A 17,952-nucleotide genomic window follows, 5' to 3' on the forward strand; every position below is an offset into this window, starting at 1 on the left:
GCGTCTTAACAAATGTATTGTTGGATAATTAGGCACAATTTCCATGATTAATTCCAGAATATAAAACATGACGGCAGCAACTACTAACATGTGAAACTCAAACATACTAGATGCATTAATCAACATGAGTAGCAGCAGCACAAACGGTAAAGCATCCATCGCTAAACAGATCGAGATATGTCGCACGTACCGATCCGGTGGTGGTGGCGGTGGAGGTGTAGCAGACGACTGTCGCAGCGGTAACGTTGTTGATGACAACGTTGTTGACGACGGGGACGACGGGTCGAAGTAGACGGCGTTGAAGACGACGGTAGGCAGCACCGCCCGACTTGGACGGAAGGCGACCCGTGATGAAGAGCTTGAGCGATCGCGCGAGCGCTTCCCAAAAACCTAATTCGCCCTCTCCCGTACGGGATCGCAAGGACGAGCGGTTCCGGAGACCTGCTCTCCCGTTCGCCGATGCACGTCGGCGCGCGGGATGGAGTAGGCTACGATGGCGGCGCAAGCGAAGAGAGGTGGAAACCCTAACTCGTGTATTCGATATATTTCGCGGTAGCCGGGCAAGAGATTATATAGGCTCGGGAAACCCTAGGCAACGTGGGCCACGCCCACGTCGCACGAACGTTTCGAGTCGGTTACGGATAGGCCACGATCCGGGAGCGACCTGAACCGACTAAGCGTGACGCGTCCGTCTAGGACTCTGTTCGTTTTCCTGAGGTGCAAAAAGTAAGGAAAGTCTCGGCTCGAGGCTCAATCCACTCAACACGAGCGCGGCGCGCGCGTCGTGACGTGTCGTGTCGTGTCGAGTCGAGTCGAGACGAGCGAGCGAGGAGGAGGAAGAGCGCGCGCGTGTAGCACTCCTATTCTCACTCACTTACTAGTGGTGGAACAACCCACCTTATAAGGTGGTCTAACTTCCTCCCAACTTTCCATGTGGGACTAAACTTCCCACCTCTTGCCACTCCCTAGTGAGCTGCCACCAACTTGGGCTCAAACTCACATGGCTGCCACTATGTGGGCTTTGAGATTTATAGGAAAAACTGAAATCTAATTTGGGCCACTAAAAGTGGGCCCAATATTTCAACAATCCCCCACCGGATCTCAAATCCCCATTTAGAGATTTACCAATACTCGTCGCTTGTTTATATACCGGTGTTTCAGCGGAGACCGTTAAGTTGAACTTCCGCCTAGAACCTTAAGCTACATCCACTCACACTTGAACAATGGACTAAGCCTTGAATTGCAAGTTTTGCGTGAACAGGGTTTCACTCAAAGTCATGACCGGTACATGGCTGCCGGTAGCCTACCCCGCGGGTGAAGCATATGTGTCATACTTCGTGGTCTCTTCATGAGTTTACTAGAGATCACCCAAATCTCATAGATTGCGACGTTTAACAATCGGACTCATATAGGTGTGTTATTTCAAGAATGCTCGTAGGACAGACATCTTTGCTAAAATAGCCAACATAAACACATTAAGGCTTGTTGCCAACCTGCCTTACGACAAGCGAGAGTTGTGCATCTTCACATAGAGAGGGTTACATAATACTCTCCTCAATTAAACCACTAGTTTGTTCTTCCCGGGTCCTAATTCACGGGATCTCCGATCACAAAGGTTGGGTTACCACTATGGCGTAACATCAACGGGTCTCAAACCCATCTCCTCGATGCACTTTCTATCACATTACGTGATAGTCCCTTTGTAAAGGGATCCGCCGGGTTTTTGTCTCGTTTGAATATATGTAATAGTTGTTACTCCGGAGTTTCGCAATTTCCTGACGGACTTCAAACGTCTCTTGACGTGTCTTGATGACTTCGCGTTATCCTTAGAATTGTTCACTTTGACAATTACGGTTTGATTGTCACAATTCAAAAGGATTGCCGGAACAGGTTTTTCAACCACGAGGCAAGTCCATCAAGAGCTCACGCAACCATTCCGATTCAACGAGTGGTTGTGTCTAAAGCGATAAGTTCTGCTTCCATAGTTGACCTCGTCAATATGGTTTGCTTACAAGATCTCCATGACACTGCGCCACCTCCAAAGGTAAATACATACCCACTTGTGGCGTACGGATCAGCTACATCCGAGATCCAATTCGAATCACTATATCCTTCAAGCACGAGTGGGTGCCACGAATAATGAATCCCATAACTCATTGTACCACATAGGTAGCGCATGACCCTATCAAGTGCATGCCAATGATCGAGTACCCGGATTTGACATGAACCTACTCAACTTGCTAACGAGCAAAAGAGATGTCGGGTCTAGTCGCGCTCGCTAAGTACATGAGTGAGCCAACGATCCGAGAATATCTCAATTGATCTATGGAAATCCTCCAGGTTCTTGCGTAGTGTCACACTGGGATCATAAGGTGTTGAAGAAGGCTTGCTATCAATATAGCCGAACCGGCTCAAGATCTTCTCAACATAATGGGATTGCGTTAGAGTAATCCCACTCTCGTTCTTAATCAGCTTGATGTTCAGAATCACATCGGCTTCTCCCGGATCTTTCATATCAAAGCTCTTTGACAAGAAAGACTTGACCTCGTGTATTACTTTCATGTTTGTACCAAAGATCAGAATATCATCCACATACAAACATAGTATAACACCTTCGCCCCCACCATGGCGATAGTAAACGCACTTGTCGGCCTCATTGACAACAAAGCCTACGAAGTCAAAGTTACGTCAAACTTCTCATGCCATTGCTTAGGTGCTTGTTTCGAGGCCATATAAAGATTTCAGCAACTTGCACACCTTTCTCTCTGCACCTTTTACTACAAACCCATCAGAGCTGATCCATATAGATTTCCTCTTCCAACTCTCCATTAAGGAAAGCTGTCTTTACGTCCATTTGATGAACGATAAGACCATAGGAGGCAGCCATGGACGATAGTACTCGAATGGTGGTAAATCTAGCGACAGTGTGAATAGGTGTCGAAGTAATCTTCGCCTTCTCTCTGCGTGTAGCCTTTAGCTACAAGCCGCGCCTTGTACTTCTCAATAGTACCATCAGGTCTTAGCTTCTTCTTGAACACCCATTTGCAGCCCACAGGCTTGCATCCATGGGGTCGTTCTTACAACTCCCAAGTTCCATTAGAAAGAATCGAGTCCATCTCATTATGGACAGCTTCTTTCCAGTCATCTGCATCTGGAGATGCATATGCCTCTGCAATGGACGTGGGAGTATCATCCACAAGGTACACAATGAAATCATCACCAAAGGATTTTTCAATCCTCCGTCTCTTGCTCCGTTTAGGAGCTTCATTGTCATCCTTCTCAATAACAATCTCATGTGATTGTTCAAGATACTCATTAGATGTACTAGATTCGGGAACTATCTCGGTAGAAATTCTAGCAATGTTATGCATATCTTTCATAGGAAACATATTCTCAAAGAATGTTGCATCACGAGATTCCATAATAGTATCAACATGCATATCGGGTACTTCGATTGAACTACTAAAAATCTATAGCCTACACTCCGCGGAGCATAACCTAGAAAGATACAATCCATTGTCTTTGGTCCGAGTTTGCGCTTCTTAGTAATTGGAATATTGACTTTCGCCAAACATCCCCATGTGCGCAAATACGAAAGTGATGGTTTTCTCCCGGACCACTCCTCGTAAGGGGTTTTATCTTTATTCTTGTTAGGAACTCTATTCGGGACATGACATGAAGTCAACAAAGCCTCCCCCACCATGCCTTTGATAAACCAGCGGTGGCTAACATGGAATTCACCAAGTCGGTCGGCGTGCGGTTTTTCCTCTCGGCAACCCCGTTTGATTGGGGCGAATAGGGAGGCGTCCTCTCATGAATAATACCATGTTCCTCACGGAATTCATCAAAGATTTTAGGAAAATACTCGCCACCACGATCCGACCTAAGACGCTTGATCTTTCTCTCTAGTTGATTTTCAACTTCGGCCTTATAAATTTTAAAGTAGTCTAAAGCTTCATCTTTAGTTCGCAACAAATAAACATAGCAAAATCTAGTCGCATCATCAATCAATGTCATGAAATATCTCTTTCCACCTTTTGTCAACACACCATTCATCTCGCATAGATCGGAATGTATGAGTTCTAGAGGTGCCAAGTTTCTCTCCTCGGCCGCCTTGTGAGGCTTCCGAGGTTGCTTTGATTGCACACAACTATGGCACTTAGAACCTTTGGCAATGGTGAAATTCGGAATTAAACTTAAACTCGGATAGCCGAGACATTAAACCAAAATTAATGTGACATAAACGAGAATGCCAAACACCGGTATCATCACTAACATTGCCACAAATATGGTTCACGGACTTATTGCTGAAATCGAAAGCGAAAAGCGGAACAAGCCTCCGCACTCATAGCCTTTACCAATAAATTGTCCAAACTTGGAAACAACTACTTTATTCGACTCTAAAACAACCTTAAACCCATCTCTGCATAGAAGGGAGCCGCTAACGAGATTCTTGTTCATAGTAGGGACATGCTCGCACGTTCCTCGGCTGCACGATCTTCCCCGAAGTGAACTTCGGATCTACCGTGCCAACACCACGAACGAAGCATGTGACCCATTCCCCATCAAGACGGAAGAATCCCGGGCGACCTGGTAAGAAGTGAACATGGATATGTCGGCACACACATGAACATTAGCACCTGTATCAATCCACCAACATGGAGATTGAAATACCGAAAGAACAATAAAGAGATTACCGTACCCATCGGCATTGCTAGCGGTCACCGTGTTGACTTGCCTCCCCTTTTTCTTGCGGTCTGCCCTCTCTGGACAGTCCTTAGAAAAGTGGCCAGCCTCTCCAGAGGTAAAGCAGCTCAGATCTGCTTTGTTTATCATCTTCTTCTTCTTGAAGGTTGTAGTCTTCATAGGCTTATTGAAGGAGGGCTTGTTATTCCCTTTGTTCTTGATGTAGGGTTTCTTCTGCACCATGTTGGCGCTAGATCGACCCTCTCCTTTCTCGGTATTATCCTTAGCCCGAGCTTTCTCCTCAACATCAAGAGACGCTATCGGATTTTCAAGCGATATCTCCTGTCTCTTGTGTTTGAGAGTTGTGGCAAAGTTCCTCCATGAAGGGGGCAACTTAGCGATGATGCATCCAGCCACAAACTTGTCGGGTAAGGCACACTTAAGGAGTTCAAGCTCTTTCGCAATGCACTCGTATCTCATGAGCTTGTTCGACTACGAACGGTTGTTAACCATCCCGATGTCATGGAAGCTCTCCATGATGTACGGTTCACTCGCCGCATCGGTTGCACCGAACTTAGCATTCGGTGCATCCCGAGCTCTTTACCGTACGTTAAGTGCATGTACACATCACACGGACGATCGGCAAGAATACTTAGAACGCATCCGACGAAGAGAGTATTGTTTTCCTTGAACTTGTTCTGATCTTGGTCGGATATAGTTCCTTCGGGTAAACCATCCGTAACTTCGAACACTTTCGAATGAGTAAGCGGAGCATGGCCTTATACTGCCATCTCTTAAAGTGCACACCGGTAAACTTATCCGGCCTCGGTGCATCGGAAAAACCAGCCATTGTTAACTCGGAAATTGCCTACAATTAGGTTTTTGGATTGTTGGATAATTAGGCACAATTTCCATGATTAATTCCAGAATATAAAACATGACGGCAGCAACTACTAACATGTGAAACTCAAACATACTAGATGCATTAATCAACATGAGTAGCGACGGCACAAACGGTAAAGCATCCATCGCTAAACGGATCGAGATATATCGCACGTACCGATCCGGTGGTGGTGGCGGTGGAGGTGTAGCGAGCAGCTGTCGCAGCGGTAACGTTGTTGATGACAACGTTGTTGACGACGGGGACGACGGGTCGAAGTAGACGGCGTTGAAGACGACGGTAGGCAGCACCGCCCGACTTGGACGGAAGGCGACCCGTGATGAAGAGCTTGAGCGGTCGCGCGAGCGCTTCCCAAAAACCTAATTCGCCCTCTCCCGTACAGGATCGCAAGGACGAGCGGTTCCGGAGACCTGCTCTCCCGTTCGCCGATGCACGTCGGCGCGCGGGATGGAGTAGGCTACGTATATTCGATATATTTCTGCGGTAGCCGGGCAAGAGATTATATAGGCTGTGACGCGTCCGTCTAGGACTCTGTTCGTTTTCCTGAGGTGCAAAAAGTAAGGAAAGTCTCGGCTCGAGGCTCAATCCACTCAACACGAGCGCGGCGCGCGCGCGCGCGTCGAGTCGAGTCGAGTCGAGTCGAGTCGAGTCGAGCGAGGAGGAGGAGGAGCGCGCGCGTGTAGCACTCCTATTCTCACTCACTTACTAGTGGTGGAACAACCCACCTTATAAGGTGGTCTAACTTCCTCCCAACTTTCCATGTGGGACTAAACTTCCCACCTCTTGCCACTCCCTAGTGAGCTGCCACCAACTTGGGCTCAAACTCACATGGCTGCCACTATGTGGGCTTTGAGATTTATAGGAAAAACTGAAATCTAATTTGGGCCACTAAAAGTGGGCCCAATATTTCAACATGTATAACCCTGGAAACGGAACCACTTTTTACACTCTCTTTTGATAATTGAAGTTTCTCTTTTTCTTTGGTTCAGGCTTAATTTAGTTACACAACCATTCAGGTTTATAATTTTCGGATGGCCTAGATATCGGTTTTTTTTTGTACAAAATGGCCAAATCCCAGAAAAAATACACCGACTTGGCTACATACCTGTGCTAAGGAGAGCAGGAAACCGTGTTAGGGCATGTAAAATAGAGTGATGTCGATCTTTCCTTATGGTTCCGCGTCATATTTTTGCTTAGTTGAGGAGAGAGATTTAAGAAAGAGACGGATGCCTTTGACCCGGACTTTTGGCTCTCGGGTGCAGGCGCACCCTATATACTCCAAAAAATGTATTAATTTCAAATAAAGTCAAAAAAATCGAATCCTTTTGAGAGTCAAAGATAATCAAGTATTGTACTCGTATAAATTTGTTTGGCCAAGAAATATTTCACATTGACTTCAGGCAAGAAAAAAACAAATCTATGACGAATATAGCGTGAATAGTACTTTAATATAGGACCTTCAAGTCTGTTTTTTTCACCCAGGAAACAAGAGAAGTTATTCCATGGTGAATCTTTCGTATACGAGTACAATACATGATCATATTTGATTCCCAAAAAGATTTGAATTTTTTTGACCTTTTTCTGAATTACTAATTTTTTAAAAAATATAGGGTGCGCTTGCTCCCAGGTTCACCCATGCAATTTCCCTGCCTTCCCTTAGCTAAAGGATAGTCTCTTATGAAATAAAAAAAAGACTATTTTCTCCATTGTATCATTTATTTTCGCTTAGTAACCCAATTTCCTTCGGAAATTTAATTAATTTTATTTATTGCTAGAGATGATAATAATAGATAATGCATTGTATCACTTATCTTTAATGTCTTCTTCAGATGACGTGGATTGATAAGAAAAGACATGTCTTCCCTACCGTACATGCCTGAGATGGTCAAACACAAGATTTTTGGCACTATTTCTGAAATTCCAACAACACAAAACTCCGATTAAATCAGCAGTAATTTGTGACCAACAGAGCACATCTATACCCACAAGTACTGCAGCAACCCAAGTCATCATAATATACAAAAGGGCTGCTTACACTCGGTCCAGTTCAGCAAGGCAGCATGTCGAACCGTCGTAATATACAAAAGGGCTGCTTACACTCGTCCAGTTCAGCAAGGCAGCATGTCGAACCATACAATTGTTGCAGTAAAAAATCAAATCATGAATATTTACATTTATGGTCACTGGTGCCCCATCGCAGGAACTCCATCAACTCCCAACGACGAGGCGCGAGGCTCATCGGCTGACCCTGGTTATGATGTACCGTCCTTTCTCCATGTCGTATATTGTCTTGAGGTGAGGTCTTCTCCACTTCAGGATGGAGCATGCTGTAAATACAACCACAGTAGTAATGAAAATAAGTGGCACCAACCCAGAAGAGTCATAGTTGTCTAGATATGAAACTGATAGATCTGAGTACTCTGTCCGGTTTGGTGTCTTCTGCACAATAAAAGCGCCCAAAGCCCATTCAACTGGGACACCCCGAATTTGATTTGTAACATCAATGCTGAAACAGAATAAACATTGTAAATACTAGATTTAAAGATACATGGTGATGATATTAAGCAGTGAAAGGGGAACCCACCTCTTATGATCCATAGGAAATTTTAGAGTATCATGCAGTAAGGCCACAATATACGCCGAAGAGAAGCAAAAAAGGAGCAGTTCCCCCTCATTGAAAGAACGGTACTTCTTTTTTATGTTTGACCAGTCCCCATGGCAAAATTGCTCTCCGGCTAGAATCAGATCAGAAAGAAAAGACTTCGAATGCAGCCCAAAGAACTGTTAAGTTGTCAAAATTTCAACATTATTTCCACAGCAAAAAATGTCTGAACTACTGAACATTCGGGGGGAAATGTGACAAATGGTATTGCTTTTGTCCTCTGTCTAACTAAATATGTAACTAACTCAAACTTTCTGGAATACCAAGTACCCAAGAGAGGGAGGGAAGTATGGAGAGGTACAAACCTTCGAGGTATGAAAGAAATTCTCGGTTGCTAAGAATTTTCCTTCTAGATCTGGTACAAATGCTGCTCCCATACGGCAATCATGATACATACATTCCTCTGGAAAGGGATACAATGTTTAGCTCCTCTTTATTACAGTATGAATGGAGAACAATAACACCATGGTAGAGATTGTGTTTCATGACTTGTCGAACTTTGGAAACGTAATAGTATTTGCAAGTTTTGTATCTGGAGTGTAGGTAAGCAAATGAATTTAGTTGACAATTACTTAGCAACACAAAACGCCAATGTGTCCTGCCAATCACAGACCATACCAAAAATGCCAGGAACCAGGAAACTTTGTTACCATCAACAGTATGATCACTTTGATAAGTCATCAATGTTCCACAAAAAGTCATTGCAGAGTCACCGTTTATCTTTAGGCATCTTTTACAAGTATAAGATAAAGTAAAGTTAACTTTTGTTCTGGATTCAACAACATAAGTTAAGTAGTCTACGGTTTCTTCCTCAAAACACTACACAGCTCAAAAGACAAGCAGCCCTTTTTTAGAGAAAACATATTTGCTCAGCAAAGTAGAACATATCTTCTCCAGTCATACATAAAGAAAAGGAATAGGATAGAGATGAAGTATATGAGTGATGCCTACCTTGTCCTTTCTGCAATAGTGTTCTCACTGCAGATCTACACTCAGAGAAGTTACCAACAGCATGAGCAAATGGGTTGTACTCCGCCTTTGACTCAAGAATGCTAGCTGGAAGTTTAACTTCTCCACCCATGCGCGAAAATCCCCTTGGGGTGCAAGGATCTCTGTATGTAGCTTGATGAGTTAAATGGGTGGCCACTGCAAGATAAATTGAAATTTAAGTACAGAGACTTTAACGTTTTCATTTAAACTACTTTTCCAGGTTACTTAGCCTAACATCATGCACATGGCCAGAGAGATGAACATAGGAGACAAAAAGAAGCATGATCATAAAAAAAGCATCTGCATAATGTAAGTCTTGGAATGGAATGGGGCTTAAATCATATAGAGCATTAGATATATGCACATGTAGCCTAATTAGCAACTATAAATGGGTTTTAACAAACCTACTTGATTTAAGGCCCGGTCTGCTCAGCAATTCATGGAGTGACTCATACGCTACATTCTGCACACAAAATAAGATATAACAGTTAATGGTTCGAAAATAACAGCAAAAATGCATCTAATGTTCAGCACTTGGTAGAGAACATGGTGACCAGGTGCCAAACTTGTATTTTACTTCTTTGAAGTATACCATAGATAAAATAAGAGGATATTTATAATGGATAGTGGTGCATCCACAAGAAACAAATATTTGTGCATAGAAATCACCTGACCAAGATGTAGAAAACTGTGGCTGTACAGGTTATATGTGATGTCGCCAAGCTTGAGCACGTGGGAGAACTCCGGAGGCATAGGTTTATTGGTGACAAACGTTACCTATTAATCACAAATACCTCAACGGTAAGAAGTCTTAAGATAATTTACTGCAAGAAGCAATTTCTTAGCATGAAAACGATAGCGAAACCTGAATAGAAGCCCCACCAAGCTCAATTATCCCAGTAGTATCTTGTGTAGCACCACCCAGAGTACCCAATGCATAATTTGCCGCAACCCATGCATAAATCCCTTCCTCAGCTCCTGTGCAGCAGATTAAGATGTATTAGTAATCACCTTGACGGAAACATAAAATTTTACCAATATGGTGTCGTGCACAACAAACACAACCCCATCATATACATTAATAATCTACTAAACGGAAGAATTTCTTCAGCACATTTCAGCCCGTGAATATACTGATCAATGGCATACAAGCACCGCAAGTCTGAACGTTTTCACAACATGTACGCGAAATGAGCAGATTTACACTTTTAGCATATACCTGAAATCATGGTGGCCCATTCGTCCTGGAACTGGAACCCTGACTCCCGAAGCAACTCCCTGCATGACTCCAAGACGGCTTCAGCCGTGACGGCATCAAGCAGCCGGAGGCCGGCCGTGGCCATGAGCCGCACCTCGGTGCGCACCCAACTATCCCGCGGCACGCGCCGCCGTGCGAACTCCAGTAACGGCGCGATCGACGGGCCCGCGGTGCCAGGGTCGGCCGCGAACGAGGACAGCCCCGGGGCCGCCTTCAGTGACGCCGTGCGCGTCCAGTCCAGCTTCGGGAGCGGCCCCGCGTGGTAGGCGATGACGTGGACGCGGCTGCCCGTGCTGCCGGCGTCGATGACGACGCCGTAGCTTGGGGGCGCCGAGCGGGGGAGGAGGAGCAGGAGGGCGAAGGCGGTGGCCGCGAGGAAAGCGAGCGCGCCGGCTAGGTGGCGGCGGCCGAGGCTGGAGCTGGAGCGCTGCCGTTGGGCGGCCATCTTGGATGCGGGGGCAGAAGCTAGGGTTTGCTCCTGTGCTTGGGCAGGCGGCTCGACGCGAGCATTGGGGCGGCGCATCAGAGGGTGAGCTCGGTCGGCGGTGGAGGGCGTCCGGGGACGCGGGGCGCGACGGCGCGCCGCCGCGAGGCTGCGGCGGGATCCGGTACGGCGAGGAAAGGCGGGGAGCGGGCAGCGGGGAATCGGGGGTAATTGACCGTACAAGGTGTACAGCTGGTTGCTCGGGAGGGGTTCTCGCGGCTGCCTCTGCCTGACATTCTCGCGCTAGAATGGCCGTCGCATCTCTTGTCCGCGTCTACCACATTTTCGAACATGATTTCATTCAAATTTTTAGAAAAGATCATATGGGAGTAGAATGAAGATGGCCAAGATCGCCTCTACAATGTATAGGAGGTGGCCAGCTTCTCAAGTTAAAAGAAGGTCCTCTCTGCTCTATCATGTCTTTGCTGCCATGTCTTTCCCACCGGATCTTCGGGATCCGGTTTTGTTCGTGTTAGTTGGTGTGGTTACAAGTTTGATCTTCAATCGATGGTTGTCATCTTTGACAATAGTTGTCGTCTGGGGCGCTGGTCCTTTGGAGACTTAACACGATAACTTCTCATCCATCTACTAAAACAAGTTTTACTACGTCAAGCTTTGTTCGGCTCCAGTGAGGGAGGACAATGACGGTGACACACATTCGGCTCGTTCTAGTGCTTGTAGTCTTCCCTAGGTAGTCCAAACATCTATTTGTAATTTTTATTATTTCTAGAGCTCTTTGTACTATTGTTGATGATTACTAATAGATTAGTGGATTGTTCGCAAAAATATCGTCTCAAAAGATGCGTGGAAAAGAGTATATGATAGCCGAGAAAACAAGGGTGCCCAATCTTGGAGTCATCTGTGAGGCCATATACCCTTTGCTCTAAAAGCCGCATCAGCCAACGAAGAGCTTTGTTTTGGAAAACTCTCCTAGGACAGCTGCCCTCATCGTACCCATCTATCCAATAGGGTCTAGACACATAATTGGCCTCCAACCACGTCTCTCATCGGTCTGGACAGGTCATTTTTGGCCGAACACCCCTTGCACGTCTCAAACTTCGGGTTGATAGAACATTTTTTTTGTCCAGACACATCTCCCACATAGGACTCTGACATACGGTACGACATGATAGCCACCCAGTCATTTGTTCTCATTCCTCCTACTCATGTGTCCCTCCGCGGACAAATTAGATTGGGCACTACACCTTCTCGATGTGACCATCCTCTTGTAGCTCGACCGCCAATACGGCGCTGACCACATGGATGGTAGCCAAGATGTAGAGGTGCATGGGCTCCATCGGTGTTCGGTATCCGAGCTGCCAATACTGAGCATGGTCTCTAATTAGACAAGCACGTCTTGGGCCTCAGATGTTCACGTGCAAGTGCCTACCTTCTTCATGAGCTTGTGGTATGGGAGTGCCTTTTCGCTAAGCCACAAGATGAAGCGACTGAGTGCCGCCAAGCACCCAGTGAGTTGAATATCCCTGAGGTTTTAGGGCGGTACCATGTTGAGGATCGTGTCTGATGGGATTCGTAGCATAGAAAACAAAAAAATTCCTACCGCAAGAATGAAACACAAGCCAAGATCTAATCTAGAAGACGGTAGCAGCGAGGGAATCACGAGACTAACCCTTGAAGATTTCCAAAGCCTACGAGATTAGATCTCGTTGTTGCAGAAGATGATCACTTGCCGCTTTCAAAAGCGCGTAGAAGATCTTGATGGTGCCACAATCGGGCAGCACCTCCGTACTCGGTCACACGTACGGTGTTGATGAAGACGATGTACTCCTCCCCGTTCCAGCGGGCAGCGGAAGTAGTAGATCCTCCTCGGAATCCCGGCAGCACAACGGCGTGGTGGCGGTGGTGGTGGAGAACTCCGGCAGGGCTTCGCATATGCGATGCGGGAGCATTATGTGGAGGAGGAGAGGCTAGGGTTTGGGGAGAGGCTAGGGTTTGGGCGCCGACCACTTGGGGGCTGCAGCCAAGAGGGCTTGGTGTGGCCGGCCCCTCCCCTTTCCTTCTCATTATATAGGTGGAAGCCCCCAAGATTTGTAGTCCAAGTCTTCGAATAAGACCCCAACACCAAAACTTGCCATAGGTGGGAAACCTACTCAAGAGGGGAGTCCTACTCAAGGTGGGACTCCCACCTTTCCTTGAGGGGGGGTGGCCGGCCACCTTTAGGTGGAGTCCACCTGGGACTCCTCCCCTTAGGGTTGGCCGGCCATGCTAGTGGAGTCCCTCCGGGACTCCGCCTTCCATAGTGATTTCTTCCGGAATTTTCTAGAACCTTCTAGAACCTTCCATAAATGCACCAGATCATTTTCAAACTTGTAAAATGACTTCCTATGTATGAATCTTATTCTCCGGACCATTTCGGAACTCCTCGTGATGTCCTAGATCCTATCTGAGACTCCGAACAAAACTTCGAACTCCATTCCATATTCCATATCTACTTAAATGACATCAAACCTTAAGTGTGTCACCCTACGGTTCGTGAACTATGCAGACATGGTTGAGACTTCTTTCCGACCAATAACCAATAGTGGGATCTGGAGATCCATGATGGATCCCACATATTCAACGATAACTTAGTGATCGATTGAACCATTTACATACGATACTGATTCCCTTTGTCTCGCGATATTTTACTTGTCCGAGGTTTGATCATCGGTATCTCTATACCTCGTTCAACCTCGTCTCCGACAAGTACTCTTTACTCGTACCGTGGTATGTGGTCTCTTATGAACCATTCATATGCTTGCAAGCTAATTAGACGACATTCCACCGAGAGGGCCCAGAGTATATCTATCCGTCATCGGGATGGACAATATCCCACTCTTGATCCATATGCCTCAACTCATACTTTCCGAATAATTAATCCCACCTTTATAACCACCCATTTACGCAGTGGCGTTTGATGTAATCAAAGTACCCTTCCGGCATAAGTGATTTACATGATCTCATGGTCGAAAGACTAGGTAACTATGTATCGGAAAGCTTATAGCAAATGAACTTAATGACGTGATCTTATGCTACGCTTATTTGGGTGTATGTCCATTATATCATTCACTTAATGACATAACCTTGTTATTAATAACATACAATGTTCATGATCATAAAACTAAGATCATCTATTAATCAACAAGCTAGTTATACAAGAGGCTTACTAGGGACTCCTTGTTGTTCACATAACACACATGTATCAATGTTTCGGTTAATACAATTATAGCATGGTATGTAAACATTACCATAAACTCAAAGATATATTATAATAACCATTTTATTATTGCCTCTTGGGCATATCTCCAACAGTCTCCCACTTGCACTAGAGTCAATAATCTAGTTTACATTTGTAAAGATATAACATCTTGGCCTTCTGGTGCTTTATCATGTTTTGCTGACGGGAGAGGTTTTAGTTAACGGATCTGACACGCTCAGAAACGTATGTATTTTGCAATTCATTTGTGTCTCAACGCATCACTCATTTTCCAAATGAGTCGGCATTAAATATGTTTGGTCTTTTGGTGGAACCTTAATTCCGCGGTCTGAAATATGTCACTAATATTGTCACACACAATATAGCTTCAAAGTTCTGACACTATCGGAACTACACCAAGTTCTCAAAGAACTTCTCGAATTAACATCCTCAATCATTGTCAAAACAATGACATACTCTGCCTTCTTCTGTAGAATCCGTCATAATATTTAGAACACATCTAAATCTAGCATAGACTTATTCTAGCTTATCGTGCTACCTTTTAAACAACACTTAGCCTAATTGAGATTGAAATTTATTTTTTATATGTGACCAAACTAATATCGGTGCAACACATTACAGCGATTTGTTTGTCATTACCCCATACAAAATTATATATATATCCTTGGTTCTTCTAAAGTACTCAAGGATATTCCTACTGTTGTCCAATAATCATCACATGAATCATTCTGGTATATGCTCCTAACTCTTTAGAGCACATGACATCTGATTATGTACATATTATTCGTGATCTAAAATCGCTCATGTGGTTTTACTCATTGAGTGTCAAATACACTCAAGTCTTGTTAAACCTTCACATGAAAAGAACATATTCTTAATATTTTATATTGAACTACTTCAATATTCATTCTATGTACTTTTGACTTAAACTTATTATGTGTTTCAATCTATCTTCATAGATCTTGACACTAAATATGTTTCAGTTCATATCCTTTCATTGAAGTTAATTCTCAATGAAACATTTTTAATCAATTATATAATTACATTATTTTTAATCAACGATATGTCATCTACATAAAGTATTATAAATATGTCTCAGCGCTCCCACTCAATTTCTTGCAATTGCAAGTATTTTCATCGTTTCTGATGAAATCAAAAACTCTTTGACTATTTCATCCGGTGAAGATTCCAACTCCGTGATACTCACTTCATCCATTTGAAGTTTTTATACCTATCTAGTATTCCACGGACCAGCAAAACTCTTGTTTGTATCTTGTATACACCTTTAATACACACTTCTGTTAAGTAATGTATTTTGCCATCCTACTAGCATATCTCATAAAAGAATATGTAGCGATTACTAGAATAATCCACATAGACTATAAGCATCGTTACGGAAGATCTAATCTTATCGTAGTCAACTCTTTGAACTTTGTCGTAAACAATTTTTCGACAAGTCGAGCTTATTCAAGGATATTTCATCCAAGTCCATCAATTTTATAGATCCATTTACTTTCAAAAAGTATCCATCTATCTTGGATATCATGACGTATAGCCATTTTAACGGAGTCAGGGCCCATCATAACTTCTTTGTTTGTAGTTGGTTTATTATTGTTCAAAATCAATCCTTTGTCCACAAATCATTTATTTGATCACAAAGTAAACCATACCTACAAGGTTCAATATGTACTTCGATCTCTATGGCTAAAACACTTTGTAGTCATGGGAGCCATGATCGTCGTGGCCGCTTCCAGAACCATTTCCGATGATGCGCTACTCTGATCATTATGCTCAGGTTCATAAACCTTATCAAGTTCTATTGTCCTCCCACTCAAATACTTCACTAGAAAAAAATTTCTTGGAAATAAGAAACATTGACAAACACTTTTGTCTTTGTCTCCATAGTGGAAAGAATTCCCAATCAAAACTTTGGGATAACCAACAAAGACATTTATCCGATTTTGGTTGTAAACTTATTTACATATGCTATGCATACCAAAATTTAAGAAAGGACTATTAAGGTTCATACCCATGCCATAACTTGTATGGTGTCATTTCAACGGATCATGATGATGCTCTATTTAGTGTAAAAGCGGTAGTCTCTAAAGCATAATCCACAAAAATATAATGGCATCATTTTATCTCATCATTAATCCAACAAGGTTTGGATACGTCTCTCGGATACTACATCATCACTATGATACTCCAAGAAATGTGAGTTGTAGAACAATTTCATAACTCTCTTAGATGTTCGCTAAAACTCGTAATTCAAATATTTCCCCCATGATCCAATCATAGTTATTTGACTTTTCTATTACGATGATTTCCACTTCATGCTAAAATTTATTTGAATCCATTCAAATGTTTCAAACTTCTTCCTTATCGAATATATTCATATATATATATACTCAATTCATTGTTGGGAGTTCTCATGAAGTAGAAGAATCTCCCGCACACAACTACGCCCAGTGAACCACATACATCATCATGTACGTTTCCACTAAGTTAGTTGCCCGTTTATCTCTTGGCCTATGAACGGAATTTTAGTCATTCTCTTTAGAAAAGATTTGCAAGCGCCAAATGATTCAAAAAATCAAATGACTCCAAAAATCCATTTGCATGGAGTTCCTTCATGCGTTCCTTTCTAACATGATCTAAATGGCGGTTTCACAAATAAGTGGAATTCAAATCATTTGCCTTGTGGCATTTTAGCGTCAGTGTTATGTATGTGTATTTCACCATTAAGATTTATAATAACTTATCCATCGTACATGGAGTAATGTCATAATTTGAACAACTCATTGTTTTCATTTGACCAGAGCAAAATAACAATTATTAAGTTCTTTATTATAAATTCTAAGGGCTAGGTAGAATGCCAACAACATAATAACACTTTATTATGTTCCAGACGTGCATTATTACCATATTCCTTATCAGTCACTTAGGCCATCGTAATCTTGTATTGCGTTGTACTGTATGACATCTCATACCAACCAATTTGGTACAAATACCCAAGAATTTTATTATGTGACCAAACAAGGAATACATCCATAACATGTATATCATCTATATACACCTGAGCTAGACTTTCTAGTCTTTTCTTTCTTTCTGCCAATAATCTTTTGTAGTTTCTCTTTTAGCTTTCCTCATTATTCAGAAAAACACTTCAACATCAATAACTTCTAGGTTTGTTGGTCAAATACCAATAACCTTGAGGTTCTTACTTTGAAGTTGATCATCATATGACAAGTGTTCCAGATTTCACTATTAGTAACTATGTAATATGATGAACAATTTCACTCATAATTTTATCCATTATATCATGACGACTTTCCGAGACCATGTCTGTACATGCTAGGCTCGTAAAGTTTAACCTTAGTATTCGCTTGTGCAAATCTGGCTTGCACCCGTTGTATGCACACGTAGAATCTATAACACCCGATCATCACGAGATGCTTCGAAACGACGAGTCTTAGCAACGGTGCATACTAAGGACGATCAATTCATGGATATGCGAATATCGTTAGTGCCCCAATAGTTGGAGGATTGGGACGCCTGGCGTCTTTACTTAGAAACAAGGCATAGGGATCATACTTTCACTAGTGGACACTCTCAACAATGATCACATAATTGAATAAATAAATGCTACTCTCAAACACTCTCTTGTTGGATAACAAACACCATTCATTGTGTAGGGCTGCAAAAGCACACCTCAAGCCGGAGTAAACAAGCTCGACAACGTCATAAAGGAATC

The 17,952-nt window shown here is 43.4% G+C and overlaps 1 protein-coding gene across 2 annotated transcripts; it reads right to left on the reverse strand.

The window, feature by feature from the left end:
* Window positions 1-7,576: 7,576 nt before the first annotated feature.
* LOC124682549 (probable apyrase 6) lies at window positions 7,577-11,057 on the reverse strand. Of its 2 annotated transcripts, XM_047217219.1 has the most exons (9): window positions 10,459-11,041; window positions 10,105-10,217; window positions 9,909-10,016; window positions 9,648-9,702; window positions 9,201-9,395; window positions 8,555-8,652; window positions 8,172-8,368; window positions 8,007-8,093; window positions 7,577-7,914 (listed from the first exon to the last, which is right to left on the reverse strand). In XM_047217219.1, exons 1-9 carry the CDS (start codon window positions 11,018-11,020, stop codon window positions 7,746-7,748), a joined length of 1,584 nt encoding a protein of 527 aa, XP_047073175.1. In that variant the 5' UTR covers window positions 11,021-11,041; the 3' UTR covers window positions 7,577-7,745. The 2 variants fall into 2 exon arrangements, with proteins under 2 accessions (XP_047073175.1, XP_047073168.1); XM_047217212.1 differs by having other exon boundaries at window positions 7,577-8,093; window positions 10,459-11,057.
* Between the last annotated feature and the right edge of the window lie 6,895 nt (window positions 11,058-17,952).

This window comes from Lolium rigidum, chromosome 1 (genome assembly GCF_022539505.1).
Source record: "Lolium rigidum isolate FL_2022 chromosome 1, APGP_CSIRO_Lrig_0.1, whole genome shotgun sequence".
Lineage (NCBI taxonomy): Eukaryota > Viridiplantae > Streptophyta > Magnoliopsida > Poales > Poaceae > Lolium > Lolium rigidum.